Below are 16,462 nucleotides of genomic sequence, written 5' to 3' on the forward strand. Positions count from 1 at the left end.
TATTGATTCTAAGATGGAAGGTGAGGGTTTAAAAAAATCCACATGACTGCACCTGAGTGGAGATCAGGAGAAATCTAGGGGAACAACTATGTCTTCATATCAGAGTGATTACTAATTATTTTCTTTCTTTCTCTTCATGTCTGGAATATTCTCCTTCCCAACTGCCAACTCATGGAATCCTTGGCTTCCTTTAAGATTCAGATTAAGGATGTCAGAGGGCAAAAGGAACTATTGCTTTTTTGATATCTCTCCAGGCTTGAAATAGCTTCAATATAGATTAATTATATATTAAATAAAAGGTTTTCTGCAGAAAAAAAAACAGCTTAACTACTACTTTCTGTGGGAAATTCTGGTTCTTCCAGCTGCTAGAATCATCCCCAATAAGGTTACCTTCCACCTCTTCTATATTTATAATATATATTCTTTTTTTTAAAAAACCCTTACCTTCTATAGAATCACTCCTATGCATTGATTCTAAGGCATAAGAGTAGTAAGGTATAGGCAATGGGGGTTAAGTGACTTGCCCAGGGTCATACAGCTAGGAAGTGTCTTTGATTTGAACCCAGTCTCTAGCCTGGCTCTCAATCCACTGAGCCTCCTGGGAGAATTGGGATTGAGGATCAGGAAAAGCTTTTTGAGGAAGGTAGGATCTAAGCTATATTGAAGGAAGCCAGAAAAGCTAAAAAGTGGTCACATGTGCAAGCATTCCAAGTGTAGGGTTCAGGCAGTGAAGATGTATGAACATAGGAGATGGAATGTCATGTGGGATGAGCCACAATTAGATTAGTATTCTTGAAATCATAGAGGGGAAGAATGAAGTGTATGAAAGGTGGAAAGGTAGGAATGGCCTGGTCATGAAAGGCTTTAGATGCCAAATAGAGTATATTTTTGAGATATAGAGATAGACTCTTCTAGGGCCAGGAAAGGGCTAGACAGAGAGACTTATGACCCAGGGGCTGTTGAGGATGTATAATAATAACAATAGTCATAATAACTAGCATTTTATTTTATTTTGTTAATTTGAGAAATTTTGTTTAATTAATTAATTTAAAATATTTTTCCATGGTTACATGATTCATGTTCTTTCCCTCCCCCCTCCCATGGTCAATGAACAATACCACTGGGTTTTACATGTGTCCTTGATCAAGACCTATTTCCATATTATTGATAATTGCATTAGGGTGATCATTTAGAGTCTACATCCCCAATCATATCCCCATCAACCCTTGTGATCAAGCAGTTGTTTTTCTTCTGTGTTTCTACTCCCACAGTTCTTCCTCAGGATGTGGATAGCATCTTTCCCATAAGTCCCTCAGAATTGTCCTGGGTCATTGCATTGCTGCTAATAATTAGCATTTTAAAACACTTTAAAGGGTGGGTCAGTGGATTGGGATTCAGGTCTAGAGATGGGAGGTCCTGGGTTCAAATTTGACCTCAGCCACTTCCTAGCTGTGTGACCCTGTGCGAGTCACTTAACCCCCATTGCCTAGTCTTTCCCACTCTTTTGCCTTGGATTACACAGTATTGATTCTAAGACAGAAGGTAAGGGTTTAGAAAAAAAATGCTTTAAAGTTTGTAAAATACTTTCCCTATTATTTCATTTGATTCTCACAGAGATTCCCAGAGAGGAAGCAGAGACAACAGAGACTGAGCCGGAAAAAGTGTTGGCCTCGGAAGAAACCTGGGCTATTCCTAAGGGACTCAGAGCCTGGAGACCTTTCTGGTGCTTCTTGCACAGAGAACTAGACAGGCAGGAAATCATATTCACTGACATGCTCGCCAATCCTTCGGGGTCCTGAGAGCTCAAGCTTAGCTCTTGGTGGCATACGCAATAGATTGTGGCCTCTCCGTGTGTCCCTCTACTCTTATGTCCGCAGAAGGCAGATGTCCCTGTGCAGAGGAAACATCCCATATCTTAGAGCTCAGAGTTAGACTTCCAATTCTGGCACCAAAAGAACAAGGCAGCTTTCACATGCCTTCACCCAAATAAATCTGGCCACAAAGGCATCTGGATAATTTGTTCTTCGTACACACAACCGTTCGGATGAGAGGTGACCTACGTGAAGCCTTTTCCTGCTTCATAGCGGAGATCTTCTCCACCTGCTCCAAACACAGATAAACTTGGATGGGCGACGATCTGCCGCTGGAACCTCCACTCAAGTCTCCTGCCAGACTTCCAACTTCAGAAAGTTGTAAAGCAGCCCTAGATGACTCAGTATAACAGATGAGCAGACACGGTTTCTGTAAATCATATAAATAATTTGTCTTCCACATATATGGATTACCAAGAATTCAGTTGTGTGGAGAGGCTGATGTAAGCCAGAAAATACAGATTCGCTCACAAATTGTTATTAAATTCGTAGTAAAGGGTGTAGGTTGGGGGAGGGTTGAAGTTAGGGCCTGGCTTCTATCAAGATTGGAGCCCAGGAATAAACCCCCTACCCCGGGGAGGGACTAATGAACTCGGGATGGGGAGGTTCCCCTCTTGAAAAGATGGAGAGGGAGATGTCTGACTGTGGCTCACTTTTGTCCCCGAACACTCATGCAATTTTCTCAAATGTCCATGGCCTTCCACACGCACAGCCTCTCCTCTTCACGCCATTCTGACCCCCTTACATAGGGGAGACTTTGGGCCGGAGGCAGTTCCCAGAGAGGAAGCGGAGGCAACAGAGGCTGAGCCGGAAAAAGTGTTGGCCTCGGAAGAGGAGACGGTAGGAGGTGCGGACGGAGAGGTCTCCAGAAGGGTCAGCATATTTCAGGGCAATCAGGGGCATGTAGCGGGCGTTGGTCTGATAGCGAAGGGGCGGTTGCGTTGAGTCAATCACCCGGACGATGGCCTGGAAAGAGGAGGCTCTTGACTCTTAGACTCACACTTCCTGAGCCTTTGAAGAGACAAGCTTGAGGGACAATCAGAAGCCTAAGGAAAGGAGGGACTTGGGGATCAGGGGTCTTAGTGGGGTCAGAAGAGACTGTGGAAGGCATGACCAGCCCCTTCCTAAGGGAGGCCTGGCTCCACGACTTCTCTAGTGAAATGGGAGAGGAAGAGGGAGTTGGGAGGGAGGAAGATTTCCATCCCTCCATCTATCATCTCACCTGGGCCACATCCTCAGGGCTCTGGCCTAGAGTCTGGAAAATCTCCTTTGAGGCTGGGAGGTAAACATTTCGGAAGTAGTTCAAGGTGTCATGATCAGTGCCAGGAAAATCAGCCTTGGAGACCTGGTCCATTAACTTGGACTCAAAATCCGTGTTCACTGGCCCCGGTTCCACTAAGGACACACTGGGTAGGGGGGAATGGAGAGGAATGAAGGACCCTCATTTTTCCAGTGACTGACTGCTCCCAGGATTCATCTTGGGGTTCTAATTGTGGGTAATTTACTCATTGAAGTAGAGGCCCCAGGAGAACACCCTCAAAGGCCTTTCAGGGTCCCTTCTTACCTTGGACTCTGCCCTTTAGAAACTAGGCCCTCTTCCCACTCCTCCCACAGGACACCCTCTCAGATCTTAGGCCTCTCTTCCCGCCATCCATCTCCTGCCCTTGGAGCCCAGACCTTCCCCCCCCCGCCCCCCCATAGCTCAGGCTCTGCTCTCCCTCCTTCTCCCCAGATCCTCTCCTCCACAGGTCCCGGATCGGCCTCCCTCTTTCTCCTCAGTTCTGACCCCAGAATGTCCCGCCCCATCTTACAAGATATTGAATTGTAGAAGCTGCACAGCCAGACTCTCACAGAACCCCTCCAATGCAAACTTTGAGGCTGAGTAGATATCATTGAATATGACACCTGAAAAGGCAGGCATGGCAGGAGGGGAGTGGATTCAGGTTCTGGGGCGTCTAGGAGAGCCCACACCCCAACTTTGCCCCCTGAGCTGGGAGTATCTAAGTGGACCTCCACTTCCTCCCTCAGAATTGGGGACCCTTAGGTAGGCAAAGTCCCTAGATGGCATTTGATAGAAGGAAGAGACAGAGTTAGGGTAGGGGTGAGAGTGAAGCCAGATCCTCCCTATCTTTTTTTTTTAAACCCTTACCTTCCATCTTAGAATCAATACTGTGTATCGGTTCCAAGGCAGATGAGTGGTAAGGGCTAGGCAATGGGGGTTAAGTGACTTGACCAGGGTCACACAACTAGGTAGTGTCTGAGGTCAGATTTGAACCCAGGACCTCCGGTCTCTAAGCCTGGCTCTCAATCCACTGAGCCTCCCAGCTGCCCTCCCAAATCCTCCCTTTCAGGAGGGTGACCCAGGAGGAGAAGGAGGTGGGTAGAGGGAGATACTGGATGGATGGATCTGAGTGGGCTGTCTTCCAATTCAAGAACAGGATCCGAGAGGTGGAGGAGTCTTACCCTGTAGTCCCATGACACTGCTGATCACCAGGATGTGTCCCCTACGTCTCTGCTTCATGCTGGGCAGCACCGCCTTGACCAGCTGGACTGCCCCAAAGAAGTTGGTATCAAAGACCTTCCTGATGTCTGCCATACTGAGGCTCTCCACGGGCCCTACAAGTCCCAAGCCTGCATTGCTCACTGGAGGGAGTAGAGAGGGGCAACACCAAGGAGCGATTAGAACGAGCCCTGGCCATGCCCTCCCTAACCTTGGACAGCCCCAGCCCCAGCCCCTCCAGCTCAGTTTGGGATTGAAGAAGAACCCTGGTTATCTCAGTCTATCTCAGGAGGGCCTGAGCTCAGCCCTGGGGAAGGTGTCCCTGCTGCCTGGGGGTGGCAGGCGGGGAGACAGAGGAGTCATAAGAACAGAGGAAAGAGCCAAGATCAGCTGGGCTAACACTCCCATTTTACAGAAGAAAACAGAGGTCGATATTTCAGTATATATGCTGGGGAAGTGAGCACTGAGGTTGATAAAAGAGAAGTTACTTGCCCAAGATCACACAACTTGTCAGTGGCAGAGCAGGGCTTAGAATCTTGACTTTCCAACTCCTAATCTATGGCTCTAAGAAGCTGGTAGTATAACATGACTCTGAAGAAGAAGGACTTTAGCATCCTTGTGGCCCAGGGTTTCTTTGCCTTTTTTTTTAAAACTCTTACCTTCTGCCTTGGAATCAATACTGTGTATTGGCTCCAAGGCAGAAGAGTGGTAAGAGCTAGGCAATGGGAGTCAAGTGACTTGCCCAGGGTCACACAGCTAGGAAGTGTCTGAGGCCAGATTTGAACCCAGAATCTCCTGTCTCTAGGTCTGGCTCTCCATCTACTGAGCTACCTAGCTGCCCCTTCTTTGGCCTTTTTTGATGTCCTGGACTAAGCCGTTAGTCTGATGGAGCCTATGGACTCCTTTTCAGTCATGTTTTTAAATGCACAAAACACATCCTATTACAAAGACAACCAATTATATATATATTTTTTTCTGATCCAAGGTCCTGAATCCTCACAAATCTATCCACAGACCCTTTGAAAGGGGGTGTCCATGGATCTGAGGTTAAGAAGATCCCTTGATCTACAGCACAAAGGAATCAACCCAAATTCCTGAGGACTCAGGATAGAACATGCTACCTTCAAATAGAAAGGCGATAGACTCAGAATCTGGATTGAAGTACATTTTTTTGGGTGTGGCTAATGTGCAAATTTGTTTTGCTTAACTAGACATATTCGTAAGGGGGTTCCCCCCCACTCCACCCCACTTTCTCAATGGGCAGGGGTGGTAGAAGGGAAAAAAATTCAGAACTGGAAAGATAATGAAATAATTAAAAAAAACTCAACAATCCTATCCTTCCATCTTAGAAACCATACCATGTATTGGTTCTAAGACAGAAGAGTGGTAAGGGTTGGGAATGGGGGTTAAGTGACTTGCCCAGGGTCACACAGTTAGAAGTGTCTGAGGCCAGCTTTGAACCTAGGAGCTCCCCCCTCTAGGCCTGGATCTCATTCCGTTGAGTCACCCTGCTGGAAAATCATTTTTTAAAAAAGAACCCTGGTTTTAGTTTAACACCCTTACTTTATAGATGGAAAAACTAAGGCCAAGAGAGAGGAAATGGCTTGCCTCAGATCACACAGGGAGAAGTAAGTAATGGCCAGAATATTCCAAGTTCCAGATTCAAATCCAACCAGCTTTCCACCTCCCCCTGATCCCCCTTCACCTGGGCTGGAGGTGGCCTGGCTGACCCTGAGGCCTCACCTAGCACATCCACATTCCTTCCCTCAATGCTGTTTAGGCAGGCAGACACGGAGTCCTCACTGCAGACATCCATCTGTGCCACGGTCAGTGTCCGGCCCAGAGCCTCACCAGCTGCAGTCTCCAGTTTCTCCTTTTTCCCCAGGTCCCGCATGGTGGCAATCACTGCACTGGCCAAGAAACGGGACTGAGTGAAGGGGAACAGCACATGGTCTCCAGACCCCCTACTTCCCAGCGCCTATGGAGCAATTGCCTCTGGCCCCTGTGACTTAGCGTGCATGTACATGTGTGTACACACGTGTCTATCTGTGACTTAAGAGAATCAATGGAGGGAGGTTACTTGTAGCCAGGATTTTGTCTTAGAGATTTGTTTTACTTTAATTTTGGTTTCTACATATAAATTTACTTTTTTTTCCCCATAGATGGTTTAAGACAGAAAGAATAGATCTGAACAAATCCCCCCTGGGCAAAACAGAAAGCCACCGCAGCTCCTGAGAGGTGATATGTGAGAGCTGGTGGGCGGAGAAAAAGTTTGATAAATGGAGGCAAAAGCAGATTTCGATCTCTTCTCTTCCGTGTTTGTTTCTGGCTGGACTTCCCTGTGAGCGGAGCTAGGGGCTAATGGCGGCCGCAGAATAGCAAGCTAAATGGGGCAACAAGGAAAGTAATCTATATCTCTCTCTCCTATTTTTCCATCTTTTCCCCTATACTTTTGATTTAATAAAATTATTAAGTACGTCTCATAATTTTCCCTCTTACGAAGTGGAGGCCAAATGAACACTTGCTGGGTCTGTTTTGGAGATTATATAAGATGACTTCTAAGGTCCCTTCCAGGTCACAGCTTTAGAGCTGGAAGGGGGCTGGGGGATGGCCCCTTGTTCTACAAGGGAGGAAACAGAGGCAGAGAGAGATTGAGTGACTCACTCAGAGTCACACAGATAATAAATGCATGAGATTGGATTTGAATCCAGATCTTTTTGACTCTCTGCCTCATGCCCTATCCTCTACACTAAAGCGCCTCTCTTCTAAGAAGCTGTGTGTCTACTGTGTGAGGGAAGCTTGGCCCAGGAAGAGAAGGGAGAAGGCTCTAACTAGTTTGGCAGAAATCCAACTGGGGCCTCAAGTCCTCCCCTTACCAAAAATCTCCTCTTGAGTAATAGTGTCTGCCCACACCAACTCTCCATCCCTCTGGGTCCTGATGATTTGTGTGTAGGGGCAAGAGGGTGAGGTTAGTCTGGGGAGCCAGGGCTTGCCGGATCATCTGCTCTAGTGGCAGTAATTGGGAGGGCTACATAGAAGGGGGGCTTCAAATACCTCCCCAGATTTCCCCTCCCCAAGCATATGAAAGGTTATGCCCAAGGTTACACTGGAGTAAGAGGCTTAGTCCTGGAGGTATAATCCTAGAAGGAGGGAGGAGGGAGGGAAAGCAGGAAAGAGAAGGTAAATAACTGAAGATAGGGTAAGGAGTGGAGATGGGGGGGCTCTTCAAATCTGGGGTGAGGAAGGTCCCCATGACACATCCTCCTCAATCCTCACTTCCTTGGAAAGTGTAGACAGAATGGATTGAAGGAATGGCAAAAGAGGACAGAAGATCTCTATATGGTTTGGTCAATGTGTCCATCTGTAACAATGAATCTTTGTGTTTGTGTCAACCCTTCTGTATCTGTATCTTTGAAAATGGAATTGAATTGTATTTCTAGGCCTGTGTATTTGTTCCTGTGTGTTTGTGTATTTTTGCATGTCTACCACTGTGTGAACATTTGTATATATATTTATATATGTATATATATATATAGTGTATCGTGTCTGTCTCAGTATGAGTCTCTGAGTCTGTCTCAGTCTTCCACCCCCACTAAAATTGGGAGCTCCCCTCTTCCCAAACCCATCCCTATCCCTTGCCCCCCTCACCATGGTATCTCTGTTGAGGGTCCTGGGCCAACTTTACAGCCAGTTGTAGACCAATTCCTGAAGAGCAGCCGGTGATTAGGACAGTCCTGGGGTGTCCTCCTGGGGCCTCCGGTCTTGCCATGTCTAACCCCCTTGAGTCATGTGATCATCCTTGTTTGTCCAGGCGTGCCCAAGCCACGCCCTCCCTTCCAGGATCACATGATCCCTGTGTGGTGGGACAGTGTAGGGTTAATGAACCAAAGGCTGGAGTGTATAGGGAGGAGGACAGGTAGGGAGAGAGACACAGTAGAAGGAAGAGAATAACCAACCACACCTCTTCCAGCCACTAAGCTCAGGGCTCACTTGATCCTAATGGAGAAATTTGAATGCTAGGGACAATTGAAATATAATAGAAAAGACTCTTAATTTTGGCATCCAAAGGTTCTGAATACTAATGATGGCTCTGCTTTTGCTCTCAGTGCAACTTTGGGCTGATCTCTTAGCAACTCTAGACTCGGTTTCCTTTGTTTATAAAATTAAATGGGAAGATTAAATGACCCCTAATGAACTCTTCATCTCTTAATGACTTGTGTTGGTGAACCTATGACAATTGTGCTGGAGGGGCTGCTCTGCTCCCCCTCCCTCTCCATGCTCAGCTCAGGACATTTCTCACACCACCCTCTACCTCTACCCAGCAGCCCTTCTTTTCTCCCGTCTGGGGTGTGGGGCTCCCATGCAGTGTGAGGTTTGCAATTTGGGCACTGGGTCTCTGAAAGGTTCACCATCACTGCTATAGGCTATAATCCTAAGAACCGAGAGATTTGGAAGCTGTTCCCACCCCATCCCCATTTTCTCTGTATCAGAGATCTCAGCGAGTCAGTTAGAAACCTGTGTTCCTGTGACCTCTAATCCACTGGAAGGAGAGACTTTAGATTGAGAAGGCTCAAGTACAGAGATTGGATCTGGCAGAGAGACACAAGAGGAGATGGAATGAGTTGGAAGCCCACTTATAGGGAATGAGGTTAGATATCAAAAGCTATTGACCTGGTATTTACTGAGTCTAGAGATAGTTAAGCTAAGAGAGGTCCCGGAGGTCTCTTAAGTCTTATTGCTGGTGATGCATACTGGTGAGCAGGGTTATTTTTATTTTATTTTATTTTTTTAAATAACCCTCACCTTCCATCTTGGAATCAATACTGTGTATTGATTCTAAGGCAGAAGAGTGGTAAGGGCTAGGCAATGGGGGTCAAGTGACTTGCCCAGGGTCACACAGCTAGGAGAGGGGTTATTTGAGTCCCAACCCCATCATCTGCCACCATTACTTCAGGCCAGACTCACCCCCTCCTCCTCCCAGAACAAAAATGCTTTGTTTTTGAAGAGAGTCATGGAAGAAGGGGCCAACCCCTCCCTCAGGGTCAGGGCTTCTTCTGCCCCCGTAGACAGAGCAGGGATTCCCTCTCCAACTCTCCCTTGTCCTTAAGTGAACCCTCCCTTTTTTTGGTACTTTCATAGAGAAGCTTATATGTGGGCTTATGTTCAGAGCATCACCAGCCCCCAAGCCCAGACTGTAGAGTCGGGAAGAGATTTACAAGCGAGGATGCGCAGGCAAGCACACACGTGTACATAGATACAAACACACACACATGTGCTGAAACCTGCCCAGGGCTGGGCTGGGACGGTAGAAGGCACAAATGGTTCTGGGTTCTCCTGACTCAAACTCTTAAGGATGGAGGGGGAGGCTTGGGCTGGAATAACCTTGCCCCAGCTCCAAGCCCTCGGAGATCGTCAGTGGGGAATCCAGCCTCCCTAGAACCGGCCAATTAGGTCTCTGGACAAAATTTTCCCAACTCAGACATCCCTCCCGGGAGAGTTCCGAGTGAGCACGCCCCCGCCCCGCCCGGCCCCGCCCTGCCCGGCCGGGCCCAGGATGGGCCCGGGAGCCGGGGTGGGGTGGGGACAGTACAGAACCAGAGGGGGCGGGGGCTCCGCAAGTTTCTGCTCAGAAGTCTGTAGCAGTTGCCATAAGCTGGAAGTGGGAACCCCGCTGAGGGGATCCCCTCCTCCTACCTCTCTCACCTGTCCCAGTCTGTGGCAAGCAGGCTCCCCTGTGCCCTTCAGCGGGTGAGAGCGGCACACCGCTGCGCCCGGGGCCGGGGCGGGCTGGAATTGAGGATGAAGCCTGGGACGGGTAGCGGAGGATGGGGCAGGTCCAGGTCCTGGGCAGACCTTCTCCTGATCCTCACTTCCCTGATGCAGCTGCCCCGTGGGGGAATAGGTAAGTGGGGCCCGTGGGGGTGGAGAGGAGAGTGGATTTCCAAAGCCCCCTCAAACACACACTCAGGTCGTGAAGAGGGGAAAAGAAGGGGATCCCAGAATGTTTTCCAGGGCTTGGGTGGGGCTGAGGGAACGAGGGAGTGATTGCGTGAGATAGATAATGATCTGGAGTGTGCCCTTCCTTGCCAATTGTGGGCAATTATGTGTATAACAGCTCTTATATCATCGTAATCATTAGAGTCTGAGCGATTTGCATGTGATTGCAATTATCCGTTGGCAGTGTGTGTGAGACTGTATCCCTGTGCTATGGTAGTATGGGAGTTTTTTCAATTGGTGAACCGTAAGGATTGCACTGTGTTGCTCTGGTTGCCTATCCCGCGTTCCGTTGGATCCGTGTCTGTGGCTGCGATGGCCACGGACCGCACAGCACTGGGTGCCCATGCGAGTGTGATTGCCTGTTTGGTGGTGTTGGAATGGCCAGTGCGAATTCTTTATGTGTGTTAGGGCGGTTGGACGCAGATGCGCAGAGGTGTGCGATTTAATGATTCTGTGTGTCCGTGTGTGTGTGTGCGTGCGCCGCTGGCTATTGGGTTGATGGGGGAGAGAATCATCGTGGTAGTGATGATGCTGGGCAGGAGCTGAGGGTTTCTGGAGAAGCCTCGTCTAGAGGCGATTTATCCCGGTAGCTTCTGCCCATCCCTCCGCTTTGGGGGAGGAGAGTAGCCGCGGGAGATGGTGGCGCCCCCTGCAGGTCGGAACTCTCTCCCCAGGTCCACTTTCCTGCCCAGAATGGTTTTGCTCCCGTCTGCAGTTATTCTCATCCCATTTGCTTCCTTGGACTAAGGAGTGCTCTGCCTGGTAGCCGGGGCTGCCCCGCCTGCTTCCTCTATTACACAGGAGCCCTGGGCGGTCCCTGAGGCCGGTCAGCTCAGCACCATGGACAGGGCCCAGGGAGAAGGGGAGGGGCGGGACAGGGTTCTAGGGGTTGGGTTGGAGGGGGCAAATATCCTCTCCTCCCCCACCAGCTGCGACCCAGTTTAATAGTGTTTTTCCTTTCTAATTTCTCAGCATCCCCTGGGGTGGCCCTAGGCCTGGGCTGAGTGAGTCATCAGTGACTGTGACGCATAGCCAGCTGTGCATAACTGGCAGGGGGTCTCTCCACCCCCCAGGGAAAGGAGCCCCCATTCCCTCCCCCAGAACAGACATTCCTAGGGGGATATAACTGAAATACTCTGTCCTGATCACTACTGGGAAAGCTACGGTCCTTCTCCCACACCTATAATGGGGAGTCCCTTTGCTCCCCAGACTTGACCCAAATCAGTTCATTTTAGGGCCCATAAAGAAGACCTTGAACTCTGTAATTGCCCCAGACTCTTTCATTCTTTCCCTAGGCCCTAGCTTGGCAGGGAGTTGGAATAGGGGAGAGAGGAGAGGCCATGGATGCCAACTCCACCCCCATCCTCTAGGACTGAAGGTCTCTTGTCTTCGGTCACTCCAGTCTGGGGAAAAGGGAAGGAATGAGCTAACTCTAAAACTAGAGAAAGTCCCAAATATTGGCCATAAGTTAAAAAAAATCATCAGAGGAAGAAAGTAGAAGAACCTGAAATGGGAGCAGGAGAGATTGAAGTTAGCAGTTAGGAATCACAAATGCTAGGAATTGTTTAGAATAAGCATTCTGAAGTTTTTGCTCCCTTCACGCCTGATCCCACCCCACCCCAAAGACTGGGGGGAGGGGAGAAATAGAATGATTGTGGGAGGGCCCATGAGAGAGAGTGGTCAGATCTCCATTTATATTTCCTCCCTTTCTATGGGCCAGTGACTGTCAGTGGACAGATGCCTGTGGTCAGCAGGGAGCCAGAGTCCCAGCCCCTGCTTCAACCCCTACCCCCAAAGGGAGCCCTGACACTAATCCTTCTCTTTTTCCCTTCAGCTCCTCATCCACACTCAAGAGTAAGAGTCAGGACAGGCTCTAACCCAGATCTTGCTTTTTTGACAGTCCAGTTATGCGCCAGGCTATGAAATTCACAATCTGCCAAAATCAAAAGGCAAAAATAAACATAAATACACCCAAGGAGACACAATTGTTAAGTCAGGTTTATGAATCCCAAGAAAGAGAAGTTGACCTACATGGAAGTTTACCAAAGAAAGATCTATAATTGGGGGAGGGGGCAATGAGGGTCTGTACCCCTCCCTTACATGATCTTCCCCCTTGGGGGGGAGTGGAATCCTGCCTCCTCTTTAGTGAAGTCAGCAGGACTGGGAGATTGGAGTGAGATCATGGCAGATTCTGTGGAAATCTTGATTCTGCCAAGAATCTCGGGTCAGAAGGTCAGTAGGACAGGAGGTTGGGTGGGGGTGGGGGCCCAGGGGAAGCCCCCTGCTCCTCCTCAGTTCTGCTCTGTAGCAAAGGGAGGGGCCCATCTGGATTCACTTAGTCTCCTTGCCTGGCCTATTTGATTTTTTCCCAGTGTGGGGGCTGCTTTACATAAGACCCCCATAATCATACTCCCTCCCCACCTGTACCCTGGCCTCCATCCTTTCTTGAGAAGTTGGGGAGGGATGGTCACAAAGTACCCCCCCAATACATGCCTCTTGATGGAGGTGGCTCTGTGGACACTGACTGAGGAGGTCATTTACTCCACATCTGGCCTCTCCCTGCTGCCAACTTGCCTCTGTGTGTGGACGTGCAGGGGGGGGACACTTCAATAAGAACAGACCTTTTAGAATGTACATTCTCTGCATATATGTTCTCCCCTTGCCCCCTCCCCTCATTTCTCAGGAAAAGATCAGAAGTAAAAGGGGTAAGGATCCTAGGGGGAGGAGGAGAGGGAAGAGCTGAGATTTCAGCCTGACTAGGAGCAGGGATGAGAGCTGTAAGGGCCCAGGGGCCCTGGTCTGGGACTGGGGGAGAAACGAGAGAGAGTCAGGCACTGGGGCTCAGGCCAGGAACTTTTGATTCATCCTAAAACTAGGTCAGATTTTTTCTCACCAAGACCAAGTAAAAAAGATTGGAACCAAAGGCCTGACAGGATGGAACAGCTGGGGGTGGGAGGGGGGCAGAGAAGATGATGTCCTAGGCCCAGGTCCTACCTCCCAAACTCCTCATCCTGGCTTCTCCCTTCCCAAGCATCAGTCCCCCAAACAAGACCAATACATGGACCCAATGGTTTGTCCTTTCAGCTGATCCAATAGATGTGCTTCAGGCATTGGGAATCAAGGGAGGCAGAGCCAAGGTCCCTGAAGTGCCAGGATTCTGCCCCCAAAGGTCCCCAGAAGGAGATAGAGCATTTTGGGTGGGAAACTCCAGCCTGCTCAGCATCCCCACAAGGCAGCTTTGGCCAGGTAAGACCTGGGAGGGAAAGCTGGGATGATGCATGGAGAGGTAGCCAAGACCACCCGAGGAGACCCCATTCTGAGATGTCTTCTCCCACTCTCCCAGCTGGTCACTTTCCAGAGAACTTTTCACTGCTGGTCACCCTGAGGGGCTATTCATCTGACCAGGCTGTCCTCCTGTCCATTTATGATGAAAGGGGAGTGAGGCAACTGGGGCTAGGAGTGGGGCAACCAACTCAACTCCTGTCTGACCCTCCCAGCCCTAGTCTGCTCCCCACCACAGTTGACCTCATGGATGGCAGGTGAGTGCTTCTGGAGCTCTGACAGCTAACCTCAGGTTGGTGGTCTGGGAGTTTGGGAAGGGAGGGGTCAGCACCATCTCCCACTCCCACATCAAGGTTGGACCCCTTCCTCTCTCCAGGTGGCACCGTGTGGCAGTCAGTGTGGACAGCTGGGCAGTGACTCTGGTGGCTGACTGTGAGCCACAGCCCCCAGTGAGCTGGGAGTGGCAGAGGTTGACTCCTATCAGCACAGCTGGACTCACCTTGCTGGGGACACAGGACCCTGGAGAAGAGGCCTTCCAGGTTGGGGCAGAGCCCAGGGGCAAGGATGATTTTTAGATGGAGAAAAATGGAGGTAGGGATGGTGTAAAGTATGCAGACAGATCCAAGGGAGATTCTGACCCTGAGGACCTTGATCCACCCAATTCGAGGGCAAAACAGAAAAGCAGCCTGGAGAACTGAATACACCCATCCTCTTCTGCAGGAGAGCTCAGGGCTCCTTTTTCATTGCTCCTCCTGGATCTCAGCCCTGCCCCCCCCCCCAATCTTTGCTCTAGGCCTTGGCAATAGGAACCAAGAGTTCAGAATAAAGAAGTGGGTGGGGTAGGACCAGGGCAGGGCATCCTCCAGAAACAGCTGAGAAAATGGTAGCCCCCAGCCTCGTGTGAGAGGGTAATGGTGTGTGTTAAGGGCTGGTTTCTTCATATCTTTTGGGGGGGTGGAGATCATGATGGATTCTAGAGTATGAAGCTATGAAAGCTACTCCTTCCCATGTTTGTAGTATTTGTGTCCTTCACTAGAGACTCCTGCCCACTAGCCTCCTCTCTAGCTCCCTTGTCTCCTGTTCATTTTCCCCTTTGCTTCTAAGAAGTTAGAACTATAGAGTAACATGGGCTCTCCAGGAAACTCTTTAGAAAGGTGTTGGGTGAGATTGTCTAGAAGAACTCCTTTGAGAACCTAGATGATTATTCCTGGGGGAACATGGACCATAATCTAGGCATGACTCTGGGCATCAGACTCTGGGGATCTCTTGGAGAGTCTTTAAAAATTAAAAACAAAAAACAAAAAACAAAACTCTTACCTCAGTGGCTTGAGAGCCAGGCCTAGAGATAGGAAGTCTTGGGTTCAAATGTGACCTGAGACACTTCCTAGATGTGTGTCTTTGGCCAAGTCACCAATATTCAGTATTGATTCTAAGATAGAAGGTAAAGGTTTAAAAAACCAATTTACCTTTTCATCTTATTATTACTTCTAAGGAAGAAGATCTATAAGGGCTGGGCAGCTGGGATTAAGTGACTTGCCCCAGATAACACAACTATGAAGTATTTGAGGCCAAATTGGAATCCAGGTCCTCTCAACTCTAGGCCTGACACTCCATTATACTACCCTGTTGCCCCTCTCTTGGAGAGGCTTTAAGGGACTTCTGGAAGAAGGAGAGCCCCTGAAGGATATCAAAGAGGAGAAGGATTGGTTTTGGTAGAGTCTTTGTGTAAGGGTAGTGAAATGACCTGGGTAGGGAATAGTTTCTGAAGCCTAGGGAGGGGGTGGAATTCCCTGTAGAATATTGGAGGGGATTGTAAGTTTTTGAAGGACTTCATGCAGAAGAGTTTCTGGAAGGACAGTCCCTGGAAAGAGGAATTTCTAGACCATTTCAGAAACATGGAACTAGATACTTCACTCTAAGGCCCCCAAAGGGCACCTTGAACTCCTAAGATGTTGGGAACTCCCTGTCTCTGAGGTCTGGATGGATATGGGGGGTATAACTCCTGGGTTGGAGCAAAAATGTCAGCAAGACTCCCCTTTCCCTGAACACCCACTTTGAGGGTGTTGGGAGAGACATCCTGAGTCTGGGAGAAGTATGAACTTTTCCCAGAGGCTGGGTCCAGATTGGATATATGTGACTGACTTGTAGAGGGGAGGTCTGTGCCCTTCCACACGCCTCCCTCTCCAGTTCCCACAACTTCATGGGAAGGGATGGGCTGGAAGACTCATTCCATTCCTCCTCTCCCTACCCCAACCTCCCTCAACACATGCACATTCAGCCTGAGGGGGCCTGGGAGTGGTAGATAGAGGCTGAGTCAGCCCAGCTGTTCCCAGAGTTGTTTCCAGGGTGTCCACCCCCCACCCTACCCCCATCTACTTTGGTACTAGGGGCCTGATCCTACCTTTCTTTCCCCAGCCATATCCTGTATGAGATGGGATCAGAAATAGTCTTATGAGGGGGGGGGCTAATTTTGGAAGTTCGTGCTCTCACGGGGACTGGGAGAGAGCAAGGATGCTCCCAGGTCATGATTCCTCAGACCCTCCCCTTAGTGCCCTCCCTGTCTTTTTCTTTCCACAGGGATATATCCAGGAGCTGATGATCCTAGGAGATGCTCAGGCTGCCTTCAGGGCCTGTGAAAACCTGCTTCCCAGCTGCAACTCTCCCACCACCCTAGCCACAGCGGTGAGCAAACCTTTGCTTCTGTCACAAAGTAAGATGGCACTGTGGAAAGAGTGCTGTACTTGGAAGGAGGAAGACCTGAGTCTGAATCCCACCTTAGATACTAACTACCAAAGTTATGAAGCTAACAAAG

At 49.4% G+C, this 16,462-nt stretch overlaps 2 protein-coding genes across 2 annotated transcripts in view; one reads left to right on the top strand and one right to left on the bottom strand.

Annotated features, from left to right (window-relative positions):
• Positions 1–739: 739 nt before the first annotated feature.
• On the bottom strand, positions 740–8,213 carry RDH8 (retinol dehydrogenase 8). The gene is made up of 6 exons (XM_001367987.4): positions 8,020–8,213; positions 6,115–6,276; positions 4,335–4,514; positions 3,683–3,776; positions 3,094–3,277; positions 740–2,837 (listed from the first exon to the last, which is right to left on the bottom strand). Exons 1-6 carry the CDS (start codon positions 8,138–8,140, stop codon positions 2,613–2,615), a joined length of 966 nt encoding a protein of 321 aa, XP_001368024.1. The 5' UTR covers positions 8,141–8,213; the 3' UTR covers positions 740–2,612.
• A 1,751-nt stretch (positions 8,214–9,964) lies between these two features.
• COL5A3 (collagen type V alpha 3 chain) overlaps positions 9,965–16,462 on the top strand; it is a 33,753-nt gene continuing 27,255 nt past the window's right edge. Inside the window, exons 1-5 of the mRNA XM_007488579.2 lie at positions 9,965–10,273; positions 13,453–13,614; positions 13,712–13,907; positions 14,027–14,189; positions 16,228–16,332. Of these exons, the coding sequence (XP_007488641.2) occupies positions 10,171–10,273; positions 13,453–13,614; positions 13,712–13,907; positions 14,027–14,189; positions 16,228–16,332 (729 nt within the window). The 5' untranslated portion in view covers positions 9,965–10,170. The remainder of the gene's footprint in view (positions 10,274–13,452; positions 13,615–13,711; positions 13,908–14,026; positions 14,190–16,227; positions 16,333–16,462) is intronic.

The sequence above is a fragment of the Monodelphis domestica genome, chromosome 3 (genome assembly GCF_027887165.1).
Source record: "Monodelphis domestica isolate mMonDom1 chromosome 3, mMonDom1.pri, whole genome shotgun sequence".
In the NCBI taxonomy this organism is placed as follows: domain Eukaryota; kingdom Metazoa; phylum Chordata; class Mammalia; order Didelphimorphia; family Didelphidae; genus Monodelphis; species Monodelphis domestica.

Bases quoted from the DNA above. Each gene is read 5' to 3' on its own strand.
- RDH8 (XM_001367987.4), bottom strand. From the start codon at position 8,140: ATGGCAAGACCGGAGGCCCCAGGAGGACACCCCAGGACTGTCCTAATC. The intron at 6,277-8,019 runs GTGAGGGGGGCA...TGGCCAGTGCAG, and splicing joins CCCTCAACAGAGATACCATG to TGATTGCCACCATGCGGGAC. The intron at 3,278-3,682 runs GTAAGATGGGGC...CCCCCTACCCAG, and splicing joins CTTCTACAATTCAATATCTT to TGTGTCCTTAGTGGAACCGG.